At 38.6% G+C, this 17,843-nt stretch overlaps 1 protein-coding gene across 1 annotated transcript in view; it reads left to right on the top strand.

The window, feature by feature from the left end:
- The first annotated feature begins 7,761 nt into the window (after nt 1-7,761).
- The window catches only part of TPO (thyroid peroxidase), a 53,700-nt gene continuing 43,618 nt past the window's right edge, over nt 7,762-17,843 (top strand). The window contains exons 1-3 of the mRNA XM_077811467.1: nt 7,762-7,811; nt 10,708-10,877; nt 13,664-13,796. Of these exons, the coding sequence (XP_077667593.1) occupies nt 7,762-7,811; nt 10,708-10,877; nt 13,664-13,796 (353 nt within the window). The remainder of the gene's footprint in view (nt 7,812-10,707; nt 10,878-13,663; nt 13,797-17,843) is intronic.

The raw sequence follows: 17,843 nt of genomic DNA, 5'->3' as shown, positions 1-17,843 counted from the left end.
CCCCCTTAGCAAAACATGATTCCAATTTCCCCACTCCCATTCCCTGTTCCCATTTCCCCCCCCCCCACACACACACACACTTCCTGATTGACTGCAGACTATATAGTAAAACTTGAGTTCTGCTTAGCTATACCTTAACCAATCATTTTCCTGAAATTTAACTAACCAATCCTAACATATTATAACATGATTATTTAACCAATTATATCCCACCACCTTAATTAGTTTACACCCAGCAAAATTAATTATACAGCAGACAGAAACAATCACGGAACCAGACAGAGACCATGCAAATAAACAATAGCAAAGTGGGAACTATAATGACAAAACAATACAGAAGTGAGAATTTCACATCCCAGCTATTGATAAGTGAGTTCTTGCCAGATAGGATGCTATCAAACTAAGTTTCCTTTTACATTTTCTAGGCACTTCCCTTTCTCTGGGGGTGATAGGCATTATCAGGACAGGATTGCATTCCTAACAGCCCAATAGCACCTTATTTCAATGTGACTAGTTTGGAATGTGAGGATGTGACCGGTCGCTTTCCAGTTTATGGCTGCCTCTGTTGTTTAGTCAAAGATCTTAGCCTAAGAACAGGGCCTCAGTAAGAGAAGTCACAGTAAGAGAAGGCCCTTACACCGGCGGACAGTGATTTTGATTCTTTCTTTTATACCTCTATAACTAGCTAAGTGATAAGAATACTCCTAAATTCTTAGAGTATAGGCCTTTACAGACAGGCCTGAATATCTATATCCTAACAGCTCCATCAAAGGTAATGGCAAAAATCCCCTTGACTTCAGTGGGGCCACAATTTCACCTAGTGAGTCCATGTTAAACAGGTTTTGGCATGAGAGGATGTTAGGGACTGAATAAATTCAGTAGCTTAACTAATGCCCAATGGAAGAATAGACGTGAGTTGTTAAAAGAAATGGTAGTTAAAACACAAAAATAAAACCAAAAAAATTAGCTTGGTTTTTCACAGTGAAGTTGGAGCCTAGACGGTGTCAGGGGAGAACAGTGATGATAGCAATCCAATCACAATTTGGTCAAAGTGGTCAGCGGGGGGCACTCCATGTACAATGTGCCATTATTAGGCATGGGATCAAGTGATTTCTGTGTACAGGTAGCTCTAAATATCTAAATGTATGTGCAACCCCAAATTTGTTTCTCTCCCATGACCGCCAGCATTTTTACAATTGTTGATGTCCCTGAGGCCATTATGCAAACTGGGTTTATCTGTATATGGTGAAAGTGACTTGAGATTCATAGATCCCAGGAAAGCTTCTTGCAGCTCTTTGAGGAGACTGAGTATAATAGAAGGTCACTTTTGCTTAGTTGTCTCAATATGGATTTTGGGGCCTACAGCTATGCGACCAGATTTTAAAATGTTGGCTTTCACTTATTGATGTCTCAGTTTCTTCATGTATAAAATGGAGCTGATAATATTTACCACTCTGACAGGGATGTTGTGAAGGTTATTTGATTAACATTTGTGTAGTGCCTCATGGATGATAAATGTCAAGTATTATTAGTACTGCCAGTTGTGCTGCTGGTTGTTGCAATCCATTGGAAACTAAATTGCAATCCAGCTAATTTCAAATAGGGCACCATACTGTTTACATCCTTTCAGAATGTTAACAAAATAATAGATATACAAGATAGAAAGTGTTGCAATGTTCAAAGTTCATTTTTAATGTTCTTCTTAATAGAGGCTTCTTAGGGAATTATAATAATGAATAATATAGAAAAGACCAATCAGCAGGTCCCATTTTCTTTACCTATTATACAAAGAACACAATGATTGAAAATCAGATGACAAATTATATCTGATAAAATGAATATTTGATTGACCCGTGGAACCTTCGAAGGCAGGGTGCTATTGGTGGAAAACAGCTTAGAAAGAGTAAAAATGTAGTAAGCATTTTACATGATGGGCTTGATCATGTAAGCCTCTGAGCACTCTGACCATATCCACTAAGCACATGCTTAAGTGTTTTGCTGGATCAGAGTCAGGGTGCTCAGTAACTGCAGGCTTCAGTTCTATATGAAGAAAAATAGCATCTGCAGTTACATTAACAAGTATAAAATAGCAGGGCTGTCAATCTTCATGGTTCAGGGCACAAAATGATCATTAACTGAAGTTCATAAGAAATATGCCCTATCTTATACAATATTACACAATTTGGTGCCTTTAGGCCAATTCAGTAGGTCAATGGGTCCCATAGAAGTTAATGGAAGGTTTGCTATTGACTTAATTTGGCCCTGTGAGTGTGTCTTATACCTTCCTCTTAAACATCAGACCCCTGGCCTTTGCAGAAACAGAACACTGGACTGAGAGGGCTGTTGGTCTGTTTGGATAGTCTGCTAAAGCAGCTGTGTCCTTAAGTTCTTAAAATATTTCTGTATTTTCAAGTCACTTTAAAGGTATGTGCAATTTAATAAACTAAACTATTTTCTTTATATGTAAAAGAATATGGTGCAGTTGAATTAGGACATTAGTGAGTACAAAGCCTAAAAAATATGAGAAATGAATCTTACTGCATATTTGAACTTCTGGAAGTTATGGAATTCATAGTACTGCGAAAACTCAAATCATCTCGCTTTAGCTCATAAATAACTGAAGAAGGCCACAATACAATACAAATGAGTTCAGCTCTTGAAAATGAAAAACATTTCTAGGATGAAAAGGCAGTTTCCTATTCAGCCTGGGATTGGGAAACTTGACAGCCCCCCAGTCTGAAGCAAATACTCACCAGCAACCACATACCACACAACAGAACCACTACCCAGGAATCTATCCTTGCAACAAAGCCCGTTGCCAACTGTGCCCACATATCTATTCAGGGGACACCATCACAGGGCCTAATAACATCAGCCACACTATCAGGGGCTCGTTCACCTGCACATCCACCAATGTGATATATGCCATCATGTGCCAGCAATGCTCCTCTGCCATGTACATTGGTCAAACTGGACAGTCTCTACGTAAAAGAATAAATGGACACAAATCAGATGTCAAGAATTATAACATTCATAAACCAGTTGGAGAACACTTCAATCTCTCTGGTCACGTGATTACAGACATGAAAGTTGTGATATTACAATAAAAAAACCTCAAATCCAGACTCCAACGAGAAACTGTTGAATTGGAATTCATTTGCAAATTTGATACAATTAACTTAGGCTTGAATAGAGACTGGGAGTGGCTAAGTCATTATGCAAGGTTACCTATTTCCCCTTGTTTTTTCCTCCCCCCAGACGTTCTTGTTAAACCCTGGATTTGTGCTGGAAATGGCCCACCTTGATTATCATACACATTGTAAGGAAAGTGGTCACTTTAGATAAGCTATTACCAGCAGGAGAGTGGGTTTGTGTGTGTGTGGGGGGGGGGGTTTGAGAAAACCTGGATTTGTGCTGGAAATGGCCCAACTTGATTATCATACACATTGTAAGGAGAGTGATCACTTTAGATAAGCTATTACCAGCAGGAGAGTGGGGTGGGAGGAGGTATTTTTTCCATGCTTTATGTGTATATAAAAAGATCTTCTACACTTTCCACAGTATGTATCCGATGAAATGAGCTGTAGCTCATGAAAGCTTATGCTCAAATAAATTGGTTAGTCTCTAAGGTGCCACAAGTACTCCTTTTCTTTTTGTGAATACAGACTAACATGGCTGTTACTCTGAAACCTATTCCAAGTACAACAGTACAAAATTATGTTTGCTGAATTCATGAACTAGGTTTCCAAACTGCAAGCACACTGAGTGAACAAAACTAGATTTTATTTATTACTTCAACTTGAACTTGAACTGTGATCATAATGGACAAATTCATTTCCTCAGGTCGGTATTTAATATCACCATTTGGACTCTTGTATTATTTTAGACCCTCCCCATATACTTATGAATGCTGTAATTATTGAACAGCAACATATTAAAGTCACTGACTACAGCTACCTTCAATGTTGCTAAGTTTTTAAATGTAAACTTGATTAGACCTATAGGGGGCCAGACAGCTTCAGAATTAGAGAGGAAGTGTACACAGGTGTAGGTCACTCCTTCCCATGGGCACTCTGATGCCCATTGGCCAGCCACAGGAAGATGGGCACTAATTGGCTCCTTGCTTCCCACGATCATTAATTTAAACCCTTGCTTGGGTTTTTTTGTCTCACCCTCCCTCCCCTTAGTTGTAGTATGGAGCCAAATTGGCTGATGCCTTTGTAGTTTTGTTTTTGTTTCTTCATAGCGTCATCATTAAACAGGAATAGGACTTTCAAATTTAAAAACTAGGAATTTATATAAATGTTTAGTTCACCACAACTTGTGGCTGGTGCACAGTGTGGATGAAAGGCCAAAGAGTTAGTTCCTAGAAATAAAGGAGACCTAGGATTTCAAGCTGATGGAGCTTGGGCCTGTGGGGAAAGGGGAGACCTGAAGTCTTCACAGAATAATGTCTCTCTCTGGTACCTTCTGCCCCCTTCACAGTGGGAAGGGGATTCAGCAGAATGTACTGAATCTTAGGAGTAGGCAGTGGAGAGTCTACCCTGCGTTATGGACTATATGTAAGAAGCCCTGTATACCCTGCACTGGATTACTAAATACCTGGTAAGAGTAGAGGGGGCAGATAACACCAGGGAGGGGTGCTAAGTTTAATAAAGTTGTGGCCTGCTGCTTAAATCCATCTTTGTGTCTGTCCTCATTCACTTGCATGTCCTGATCAATGAACTGCTAGCAAAATGCAATATTTTTGAAATAGCTTTCCCAGATTTTAATATTATTTAGTGCCTGATCCAACTCTCACTGTTTGTTGTGCAGTTTATAATTGTCTCGTTATTTCTTTGTGCTGCCCAGGCCTGTTTGTTGTACCCACTTGTTGTCTCTCATCATATAATTAGATTGTTGGTTCTTTAAGGCAGGGGTCATTGTTCTGTCTTTGTCATTATCATAATACAAATAATCATCATTATTGTAATTTTCATTACTATTACAATTATCATACTTATTATGATTTATTATTTTTATTATACTTGTATTATAGTAGTGCCTAGGCATCACAATAAGGATTGTAGGCACTGAACATACACAGAGTAAGAAACTGTCCATGCCCTGAAAAGCTTACACTCTAAACAGACAACACAGACAAAGAGTGGGAAAGTACACAGGGAGAAGTGAAGTAACTCACCCAAGGTCACAGAGCAGATAATTGCCAAAGCCAGCAATGGAAGACTCAGAAGCCTATCCTCTAGACCAGGCTGTCTCCCTGTGCTCTCCCTACCTTAGGTCCTGACCAACCAGAGCTCTGTTGGACCCAGGAATCTATCTCCCGGTGCCAGACAGCAAGGAAACAGACTCAGTATATTCCATGAGAAATCTCTCAAATTAATTTGTACTTTACTGTCAGCAATTATTACATGGTACTTTTGTCTCCATCCATTTGTTATTGTTCTCTCTGCCTGATGATTTGCTAAATCTAAAGTGTAAAACGATGATAGTCTGGTTGAAGTTAAGCTATCTAAGCCATGTTGGTTGTAACAGAGAACAAGACAATTAGTGATCTAAAGGCTCTCTGCACTTTGACCAAAATGTGATGTTCTCTAGTCAACATGGAAACCTAACAACAATGTAATTCAGCAGTAATTTCTGGCTACATGTCATAAAGGATTCCTGGAGTTCCTTACATTTAAGTCATTGGCTTTAGATGTATATTTCTAGTAATAATTATATGTGCCACTTATTTATACAACTCCTTCATCCAAAAAGCTCAAAGTATTTCAAATCATTAAGTAATCAAGCCGCTCAAAAACTTGTGTCTTAGGTAAACATTATTGTGCCGAATTTACAGGTAGGATAAACTGAAGCATAGTTAGCTTAAGTGACTTTCCAAAGTAAGACATTGGCACAACCAGGCATAGAACTCAAGAATCCAGACTCTCAGAGCCAACTATTAACCACTAAAATACATTAACTACCCAGTGAAAATACAATGGCAGTCACTCAAGATATATTTTTTTAATTTTTTTTAAAAATACACGCACACACACACATATTTTATTAACTTACAATAACATACACTGCAACATAGATTTAAAATGTAATTAATATACATAAATGTCACTGCACTATGGCCCGCAAAGGAAAACCATACAGCTCTAGTGAATCTAATCAAAACATTAGAAACACAAGTTATGGAACAGACTACATCTTTAATTAGAGAGTTCCCAACCCAGTTTCAGGAACATTGGTACAGATTTTTATATTCCCTTTCATGAGACAGGCATGCTTTCATAGTGGGGGGAGATGTGCAGTTTAACTAAAGGACCACCCAAAGTCAGCAAATGCCAGCTGAGTTGAAAAGCCTCCATGATTCTGAAAAGAAGTTATGAGCTGAGGGGGAAAGAACCTGGACACCCCAAAAGGCTCTGCCCAGGCCCAGAAACCTCTCCAGAGTGGTAAGACATCTGAGGCAGGGAAATGCATATAGGTGTGTTCATTATTTTGTATAGATCTGTGTATTTCTCATGCTGTTAAGTAAAGGACAATGGTGTTTTAGAATCCTCTCTCAAGGATGTCTGTGTATCTGTTTGTTTTCATTGTTATGTCTCTCTGAAGAGGTAAACTATAAGCCACAAGGCTCAAACCTTTGGAGAGGCTTTGGAGGAGATAGCACTAGTTTCAAAGTCTAAGCATTTGCCTCTAGGGTCCTCCCTGCCAAGAGGAGTGTAAGACATTAGGTCTTCACCTGGAATATGTGCCGAGAGGCCCAAAGCTAGGCACAGGGCTTAATCTGCCCACCACCAGCAAGTTAAGGGCACATGGGATTCAGAGCTTGGATCCCCTCACAGCAGTCTGGCAAGTATACAGCAGGAGGAGCATAACCAGATCTGTGACATTAACAAAGAACTGGCCCTAAACAAAATGTATTATTTAGAGGTTTTGGATGAAAAGTTCTACTAAAAAGGATCTTTCCTGCAGAAAATTTCAGTTTTGACAAAAATCCATTTTTCCAGAAGAAAAATATTTTATTTGCATTTTTTGACCAACATTACTTATAATATTCCCATCACTATGATATCTGTCTGCAAAGAGATGAAGTAGCTTGATTCAAAGAGTAAAGTAAGTGGCCTTTGAGAAATGTACAAAGCTGTTAAAAAGTATATTTTGCTGTCAACTGTTCCTGTTACAGAAATGGGATTCTCTCACTTCCCAATACAAATGCTAACTATTCATTTTAATGTGCCAAAGAGTTAAAAACTCTGTCTGTGTTACAAGGAGCTAAGCTTTTCTTTATAATTTTCCTCTCCTGTCCATTGAAAGTCATCTTATCAAGAAATTAGATTCCAGAGATAATCATCAATGAGTTTGCATCAAAATAATCAAGAAAACAACATATGCAGTTTCCATTTAACCAGTGAATACAAAGGCATTTTCAAAAGTTAAGAAAAATAATATGAAGGAAAGTAGAAGGAATGGGTACAGTATATAAAGTGTCCTAAATTTTTGGTGTAATGAGAAACTGCAGATGAGATGTAATGTCTGAAAAGACCTCAATTGAACCCTGTCAGAAATCTTTCAAAAAACTTCTTCCCCTGAGATTTCCAGCCCCATTTGGTATAAACTCAAGATGTTTAATTTGGACAAGCTGTAGACGAGCCCTAAACTCAAAGATTCTTATGTGAACTGAACCTACATGCTAAATATTTTGAGGTAGGCCTAATTCTATTGAAAGTAGATGAGATTTTCTGAACCAGACTAGAGCTAGGAATGACTGAAGTTGGGTCTTTCAAGGTGGAGGAATATCTTAAGGAAGCAGAGTATGTTTTATCTGGGGGGGAAAGACAAATGACATCCCTGGAAGTGTCTGAGTTTTAATGACAGACTAAAGGCGGCTCAGAGTCTTCAGTCAGAAATAAATACTTTTATTTAGTGTGTACTGCACAGGAGCTATCCTGGTTTCATAGTTCTAACCAACAGGGGAAATAACCTCATTTGCAAAGCCTGTTCCAGATGCCACCAGTTCAGATGCCTTGCAAGCTGCTGTCTGCTGCTGGTGCCTCTGTATACCCAGGCAAGTGGACAAAAGGGACGATCTGTATATGATGGGAAGTGAAAAATCAATTTCTATGCCCCAAATAAGAAACTACTCTTCCAGAAGGTCACTAAACATTACCAGTTATTCACTGACACTCAAGTTCTCAAAGGGGTGTCCAAAAATGAAATGAGTTTCATTTAATATTCTGTAAAACTTCACTGTTCTGGGATATCTCTTGAGGGGTATAAGGTAACTCAGGCTTAAAAGCATGTTAGGAATTTTCAAACACTGCCTTCAATAAATGTTAGTTCAAGGCAAAAGAAAGATACTATATATAAAACTGAAGGAGTATGGCCAATACAGATGAGAAATCTTTTTGAAAATTATCCATATGTATTTAAATATTGCCTCCTGAGAAGGCTAAGGTAATTGAGAACTGATATTTGAGAATTTGAAAAATACGTGTAATCATAGAATCATAGAATATCAGGGTTGGAAGGGACCACAGGAGGTCATCTAGTCCACCCCCTGCTCAAAGCAGGACCAATCCCCAATTAGTCTCTGCAATTAATCTCTGCAAGTTGCTCATACACTTTAGGATTTATGCAACTATGCTCACATCTAAACACCTCAGGCCTGAATTTTATCTCTCATACACTGGTTTTTATACTTCTATAATTCCTTTGACTTCAGTGGAGTTGTTTCTGAATTACACAGTCTGTGAGATTTGTTGATTAATTTTACCCTTGTCACTCTCAGGACTAGAACTCGGCAAATAACTGATTTTTTGGTAAGTTGGTAATTTCAAAAAATCAGAGCAAAAATCATTTTGGATCAGACCAAAAATCAAAAAATATTTGAATTTGTTGGCAAATGAAAAAGTTTGAGGGAAAAAAATGTTTTTGGTTGAATACATTTCATTTTGATTTTGAGCATTTTACATGTTTTTTTTATAATTTTAAAATTAAATTAAAGGAAATTTCAAAATGAAAAGCCCTTTTGAACCAGAAAAATCAAAATTTAATTTTTACATTGTAAATACAAAACATTTTGATTTTTTCAGATTTTTTTTGGTTGGTTGGTTGCACTGTTTTTTTGTTTTTTCTTTAAACAAACAATTTACAAAACACAGTGGTGTTACCAAATCTAAATTTTTCACCATAAAATTGTGGTCAAAATGTTTTGCCTACCTCTAATCAGGACCCAGTTCCACTATTCTTTCGCATGCAGAGCTGAGCTGCAGTGGAGCGCAATGAAGATAAGGCCTGGAAGTCGGTTAATTTCTCTCTATGTCAAACAAAGTGCTGCACATCAGATTTCCATCCAAACTATATGTAAAGCATGAGCCTAGAGAACACATCACCAAACTGAGCTTGGCTTGCCTTGAGGGTTTTTTCACATTCTAGGGATCTGATTCAAGACTCATTGAAGTCATTGGGAACTTTGCCACTGACTTTAGGTAGTTTTGCAACAAACCCTAAATGGTTAAATATTTGTGAAAACTCCTAGGTATAGCATTTACAGCACTTCACTGATTGAATATGAGCAGGTGCACAGTGAATGGGAACTCAGCCAGCTACCCATTATGTGGAGCTGTTTTTTTTTACTATAGACACTTGTCTGAGGTCTCAAGTTTGATTGAGTGGACTGTTTCTTGATTGAGCACTTAACTGTATATTTTATGCCTTAAGCTGTCTGTGATCTTAAATGTGACATTTAAACCAAACCTACCATTTGGCTTCACTCTTCGGTTAATGCTACATTGTGACTATTGTATTTAGCATCGATTAGTATTTTGTCCACAAGGTATCCCTTTGTATCCTTATGTAATACAAATTTTGCTTCAGGGCATCATCAATTCACAACAAGCATAAAAGGGAAGTGGTTTAGTTCTTCTGGCAAAGTTTATTCCTATTTGCCACTTGAGATATTGAGTGACATTCCTTCTGTCCTCTGTCCAGCAGCATTATTTCTGGTGTAGCCATAGAAATGACAGAACATTACTGCAGTTATTTTCCACTGAATGTCTTTAGCATTTGCTTCAGTCTAATCTGAACCATCCCAAGTGATGGTGTTTCCAGCTAAAATGAAAAAATGAGGCACATATCTGAATGCAATATTCAGAGTGCAGTTTTAACAGAGGGATTACCACCTTCTTGTTACAATTTGATGCCTTAGAAATTTCACAGGCTTGTTTTGTTTCCATATTGCTTTGCAAAGTCATGTCTAATTTGTTGTCCATGAGCAACCTAAAGTCTCTTTTGGCATGATAACTTTCCATGTTACTCCCTTTCATGGAGTAACTGAACAACTAAGTAGATATTCGGAAAACTCCTGTTAGGCTTCAAGGAACCTTAGCTTATATGTTGGGTTTTTTTCCTAAAATATAGTATTTCTAAGTCAAATCTTTAACTATTTCCAAAATGTGTACACACATTATGATTTGTTATATTGTGATTTCAGACCACGAGTGTTTTCCTTCTCCATCTAGACAGAGCTCTGTATATAATTATTAATAAGTTTCATAAAAAGGGGACACTGAACGGAATGCATTTTCCCTTGTTAACATGGATACAAATATTTTTAACAAATAGCAAAAGATGATAAAAATCTTCCCAGGTTCAATCTTTTCCACTTAAGCCCTAATTACACTTAAATGCATATTTTATCTGTTATAGAAATCTTCAAAGGAGGGGAATAATAGCTCCTGCTCTGCTGCTGGCTTTTTCAAAATTTCCTGAACAAGGAAGTCAAGATATTTCCCAAGCTGCTGAAAGAATGGAAACTTCAACACAAGTGCTGGAAAAAAAAGTTCACCAGAAGCAGGAACACTCACCGCATCCAAGTGGTAAATACAACGCACAGGCAGAAATCCCTGTTGATAGCTTAAGGGTTATCTCCTAGATTGAAAGTGTGTTGACTTCATTTTTATTTTATGCAGGCAGGAGTACTATTCATCCCCAAACCTTAGAGTCACATGCTGTTCAGATCTTAAAAGCATCTTACAAATAGTTAACCTCTATTGTGTTTTGCTTCTGATTGTACTGCTATGGTGCTTGAGGATCTAAACAGCAGCATTTAGCCATTAGCATCCTTTGCAATCCCACACATGCACTTGGATTGTCTACAAATCATCTCACAAATATAATGAATGCCCTGTGTGTTTTGTTGAGCTTCTTAGGTCAGAGGCTTTGGTCCTTCTGGAGCCTGAAGTTGGCAGACACAGAAGGGTACTGTTTGTATCTTTTTCCTCTGGGGCACTGAGTTCCTGAAATATGTTTCCTCCAGACATGGAAGGACTTCTTACTTTTCATGGTGCATTGATTTTATGTATTTTATATGTTATTTTACTGTTTTATGTAATGCACTGGAAAGTTCAAAGTTGGAGAGTTGTCTAAGTAATACAACATCATCATTATTACTATAATTATTATTTTAAGATGGCCACAACCAACCCCCCTGGCATTTGGGATGTTTGAAATTCAGACCTAGATCCAAATATGTCATGACTTAATACCATCTCTATAAATAATAACATTGTAATAATATTTATTTTCTTTCTTAGTATTATAAATGGACTTTTTTTTCTCTGTTCAAGAGATGGAAGACCTAGACTGTTGCAAACAAACATCAAGCACTACAGTTCTCTCTCTTGGGTTTTTTTCTTGGGAAATTCATGCCATACACATAAACTAAGGGCTTGTCCATGCTGTCCCACAGTTCAGACTATGGGGGTGTGAATAGCAGTGCACACCAAAGTGCTATGCTGTAATTCCCCCTTGTGGATAATGTTGACTATGCACAAGTCCACCTCCTGACCTGATTGGCTTTGAGAGCCTTAACTAAAGGCCAGATCTCAACATCTGCATTGCTATTTGTGGCATGCTAGCTGGAGCCCTGCTAGCTTGAGTCTGTCTGCCTGGGCTGAGAGGCTCGCTCCTAGCAGACATACTCACACAGGCCCCAAGCAGGAGGGCTGTGAAGTCCCCAGACTTGAAGGCCGAGTTTACAGGTCAGGGAGGACAGGGATAAGAAGCACACAGCCCCAAGAAAGTGAAATTGTGAAACTAAAAGGAGGGTTGGTTAACCTGAATAAAGTGGCCCCAAGAGAGGAGGAATCTTGTTCTTAAAGACTCTGGATGTAGGTGTATTATTCTCAGAACTCAGAGGAAAAACTGAGGCAGGGTCACAAGGTGGCACTCTGGAACAGCACCTACCCACATACTGCCTAATGGTGTCTAGATTCCTGCTTCTCCCCAGCCCCCCAAATTCTAATTCATTAATTCTGTCCCCCCACCCCCACCCCATCTGTCCCTTCTCCAGCTCATCAATTAATAATTCACTTTTCTAGCCCCAGTATCAGTTCTACCCATCCAGTCCCACATCTGCCCCTGGCCACCCAGCATCCACATTGATGCTCCTTCAGTTTCAAGGGTTCTTTACCCCTCTTTCCCCAGCCTGGGGGGTAGGCAGCTGCATCAGGGTCCTCTTCACCCCTCTCCCCATTCCCAGGATTGATGTGAGAGGAGGGGGGAGAACAGACTGACCCAGGAGGAAAAGAGGGGACAGGATCAGAGAGCCGTTTGAGCTGTTCGACTCTTTCTGCACCCCTTCTTCCTCTCTTGTGAAAATGGTGTTGGATGCTTCTACTCTCCCTCCCCTCCCCTAAACCTCTTTTTGGCTCCTGAGAGAAAAGGGATAAAGCTCTGCCTGCTTCCTGCAGCAGCAATTATTAGCTGCCTTCCCTTTCCCCACCTCTTGCAGAAGAGCAGCCAGTCTCCAGCAGATCTGATATTCATTTGAGGGCTGGAGTTTCTTGCTTTACCCTGAGGTTGGCTCCAAAAGGGGTTGAAATCATGTGACTCACAATGAACACTGATGGCCACTGGGCTCCATCTCTTGCCTGTAGCTTCAGCGCAGAGGAGTGGCTCTTGTTACATACGGATGTTGGTGTGGCTGCAGAGACCACAGGTCATCCTCCACCTCAGAAGGTGGGGCTGTGGGATCAGGGAGTTGCAGGCTGTGGTCACTGTTGTGTTGGAATGGTGTTATGTTTCAATAAAAGAATGCAGTTGTTAATGACACGCTTTCCATGCCTTCATAAAGAGAGCACCTGACTCTTAAAGTGCAATGTTAGCTCCTTTCTGTATTTTGGTCAGCGCACCTGTAACTATATTGGCCCTAATTTTTCACTAGCTTTTTGGATTCTTTCCTTTTTGTTTGTCATATGCCCAATTCACTTTAGATATTGTTGTAAGTTTTATGCAGTTTCTCAGATCTCAGAAACTACAGTAATTTTAACTAATTCAATTAATAATTTAATTAGTTCTCATAAAACTGCCCAGATCTAGTACCTAATAAATACTATATACCTTTTTCATCTAGCCAGGGAGCAGAAATAATTCCATGTATCTACATGTCTAGGGAAGATGAATAGCTAAAATGGCCTTATTTATATAAACTACATGGTTAATACTTGTGAATAACAAATACATTAGCAGAAATGACAGGGATAACAGCTGACTAATGTTGACTTTTGTAATGGATTCTACTGTAACAGATACAACATTATTCTTTAACAAATAGAGCAAACAAACGGGTCATGTTGGGTTGGCTGGTTTTTTTTTTTTCCAGATCTTTTATCACCTGATCTGCTCAGCATGATTGCCAATATTTCTGGATGTCTGCCTTACATGCTGCCACCAAAATGTCAAAATAATTGCCTAGCCAATAAATACCGCCTCATCACTGGTGCGTGCAATAACAGGTATGTAACTTGCATTGTTTAGGATACAGTTCTCTTCCTGTTATTCATAAAGGTATGGTTTTTGACCCAGAAGAAAATGAAATGGTTACTTAATTTCATGTTAGATTAAAGAAAACAATGAAGAAAGAAAAACCACTGTAATATCTCCATGAGAAAAGAAAGAAAACAGTGTTTCCACTATTCAGTTTTTCTCATAGCTGTTCCCTAGCAGATAGACATTCAAAGGTACAGTACAGATTTCTTACACGCAAACCACAAAGTGATGTTAAAATGCTTGTGCATCAGAGCCTTGGTTGGCTGAAGGTTTTGGGACACATTCAAAACATTCAGTTGAACATGGTTTTGGATGAGGGGGAGGTGTCTGGTCATTGGGAGGGAGGCTGGGAGGGATAGCTCAGTGGTTTGAGCATTGGCCTGATAAACTCAGGGTTGTGAGTTCAATCCTTGAGGGGGACATTTAGGGATCTGGGGCAAAAATTGGGGATTGGTCCTGCTTTGAGCAGGGGGTTGGAGTAGGTGACCTCCTGAGATCTCTTCCAACCCTGATATTCTATGATCTTTGTATAATCTGTGCTTTGAGCCTCAGAGCACAGTACAGAGATACCAGCCTGCCCCAGAATGGTTTATCCACAGTGAAAAGTTTCCTACATCTGGCATTCAGTGAAGGGAATGCTGCCTGGCTTCCAGACTGGTCAGCTTTTAAAGGGCCTGGAGCTTTACTGTGTCTGTGGACATAACCAACATTTAGTTAACCAGACTGTTTGGTGAACTGAACTTCAGTTAAATAGTATTGTATCATATTTTAATACTTCGACAAAAACAAAAATGATATATTGACCAGGCCTCTGTGAATTTCAAGAGCATAAACTCTTCAACAACGCATTAAATCCCAGAATTCATATTTGCTAATATCTGGGGCGGCTACAGTGAGACTTTAAAATTGACTTTTCTTCCTGTCAAAGTTTTATTTATAACTACTTCTCCTTAAAGAGCTTATTAACAAGAGCTTGGTTTTTTTATTGATGAGGCCATTAGAAAAATTACGGCTGTGATTAATTTGCAGCTTTCACGATTCGCGTGGCTGAAAAATAAATGTATTATCATTGCTACTGGTCCAGTTTAGCCTCCACAAACACTGACCTTCTCTCATGTCACGACACACTTCCTAACTGCATCTGACTGCTTACTTCTTATGGTAAGAAGAACACAGGTTTTCCAAAGTGCTAACTCAAGTTATCCAGCCAAAAGCTTTTAAATAGCGAGAGAGATTTTTACTTCAGAAGAATCACCCTGATTTGATTTGCAATGAAAGCGGAGGTGGAGGTAGAGGTGGGGTCAGGAGAGGTTCCTTAGCTATCGCTGGGATTTTGGGGATTTGTGCCAAACTAAAAATTCCAAACAAAGAATTAACCTTGGTTCAAAAAAACCTTGTTTTGTTGTGGAATTAGTCAGTTTTGCCACATTGCAAATGATCTTAGTGTTGCATGGCAAGCTCTCTGATAAGAGTTGTGCAAGAGACCATCCTCAAATGCAACTACAACATAAGATCAAATATGTGTGTCAGCTGATCCCACTAGACACCCATAGAATTGTTTAACATCTGAGATAGTACTTAATATTATAGTTGCAACTGATAACTCATTCAGTTTGGACACAGTGAGCATGACTCTCCACTATCTGGAACCTTGTGTAGTCATTTGCACACATACAAAGTGAGTATAAAATGCTACCATTCTTATTTAGTAATGTTTCACAGCCACTTGGCACTAATCAACTACAAAAAAAAAAAATGCCAGGCAATGGAGAGTAAGACTTTTAATATCATTGGGCCGCATGCGGTGTAAATCAGAGTGGCTCCATTGAAATACTTTGAGCTACGTTCATGTATGGCAACTGAGGATCAAACCCATTGCATTACAATGTAAACAAGCTTTGAAGGTCTCAAAACACAAAAGTTAAAAAAAAAGTTAGTTTTATACAGGTATCTGTAATTTTTCCTAGCTCTACAGTTCATAGAATCATAGAATATCAGGGTTGGAAGGGACCTCAGGAGGTCATCTAGTCCAACCCCCTGCTCAAAGCAGGACCAATCCCCAACTAAAGTTGTCTCTTTCGGGTTGATGATGTATCAGAATCATGTCAGTCCAGTCACCCATTAGTAGCATGCAATTCAGTCTTAGGTCAGTAAGTCAGGGCAGCATTGCATGGGTGTAATTTAAAGTTAATTTCAGTTTGGAACAGCTATTTACTTCTAAGAGGAATCTAGTTAAGATGTACTTAAAAAGCAATCAGCAAATTTCTTTGATTATAGCTGTGATTTTGATTAATTAATCTTAAATATGTACAGTATGCATATTTGGGGCAAATAGCTTGGTTTATGGACTGTTTAACAAGCAACATTGAGATAACTTTACTTCACTGTGAAATCCTTCAAGCAAATGCATAACATATTAGGAGTAAATGTAGGCTTGTGTGGAAACTATCCACATGGCATCAGCCATTCCCAAATGTAGCATTGCCCACACAAATAGATATTAACAGATTTATTGTCCTTAGCTTTGCTGTCCAAAAGTATGTGATGGGATAACAGCCAAAAGTATGTGCAGACTTATTTTTTAATAGAGGGGGTTTGGAGGAAAGGCATGTCCAAGCAATTATTTAGCTTTGTCTTGGTCCTCAGCTAAGTGGCACTGATCTGAGTACTTTGCATTATTTAGGGAAATGGAAGGGATTTTGAAGATTAAGGCATTCCAGTTATGTTAGGGACAGGGAAGGATGGCTTAGCTGTTTATACTTCATGGGGCAGATCTTCAAATGGTATAATACAGTTTAGCTCAATTGATTTTAGTGGAGCTACATCATTTTACACTAGCTGGGAATCTGACTCCTGTTCTGAAAACCCTGGACTCCATCGAGCTATTGATTCAAAACATGCCATATTATGTTTAGCCCTTTCCTTTTCCAAAGTAGATACATGAATGCTGCACCAGGGAGTTTACCATCTTGAATGAGATCTCATATTCCATGCTTTCACTGGATACTTCAGAGATTCTTTGCACTTTTTACATGAGCAGGGTTTTGCCAAAGCTTTGCTGGCCTGCACCTCCACTTTCCCATTGTTCTGCAGTGCACTAGTTGGTAGCGGAGAGTGCTGCATTATGGGAAGATGTTGTTATCTCAAGGAAATTATTTTCAAAAGAGAGATTAGAATTTTCAAAGGCATCTGAGAGTTATAAACCCCAGCCAAATTTAAATTTCAGTTAGGTAAATAATGTAGATAAACTGTTTAGAAAATGGTTCTTTTTGAAAATTATCATAAGTTCCATAATGCTGTTTATTTTTCTAGCTGAAAGATGTCTTTAACTCCCCTGTATGTGTTGGGGACTGGGAGAATATCTCAGTCACATTTTTATTCTCCTATAATCAATTTGAGTAGATTTTGAACTTTTCACTCAAGTGTAACTCAAACAGGAAATTCAGAATTTCTGTTTCAAATGTTTAAAAATAGCAGCTATGGAATTGTATTGGCAGCTGATGCATGTGGAGTGAAAGGGCTGGGCATTCCCAAATGCATCATGTGCAAAAAAGATAAAAGAATGTGTTTTCTAGCTCTAAAATCTAGTTATTACAGAAATGAGTTGTCCAGCTAGTTAGGTTATTGTCTTTAACCAACAAAGGAATTTCATTATATAATTCTCATTCTTGCATCCTTATGGCCATTTGTTCAAGTGCCTTTCATGTGAAAATTTAAGTGTAATAACAAAGGATCCATGCTTGCAGCTATTTCTTTGTGCATCTCCCGAGTTGTGTCCCTGACATCTCAGAAAGATTTGAAACATAGAGTCCTCCACTATAGTATTATATAGTCATACCACATTAATTCAAATATTTCCTTTCTATATCTTGATACCAAAACCTGGCACTCTAAAAAAAAGGGCATTCAAAAGATATAAATCCAGGTAATAAACTGCATCTTAAATCTTCAGGTCCCTTCTAAGGCACAACAAAACAAATTTTGAGCTATCCAAAAATGTGTAATGCCAGTAT

The sequence above is a fragment of the Eretmochelys imbricata genome, chromosome 3 (genome assembly GCF_965152235.1).
Source record: "Eretmochelys imbricata isolate rEreImb1 chromosome 3, rEreImb1.hap1, whole genome shotgun sequence".
In the NCBI taxonomy this organism is placed as follows: Eukaryota; Metazoa; Chordata; order Testudines; family Cheloniidae; genus Eretmochelys; species Eretmochelys imbricata.
Note: the sequence above shows the minus strand (reverse complement) of the source record. Positions and strands in the feature narration are given on the sequence as shown.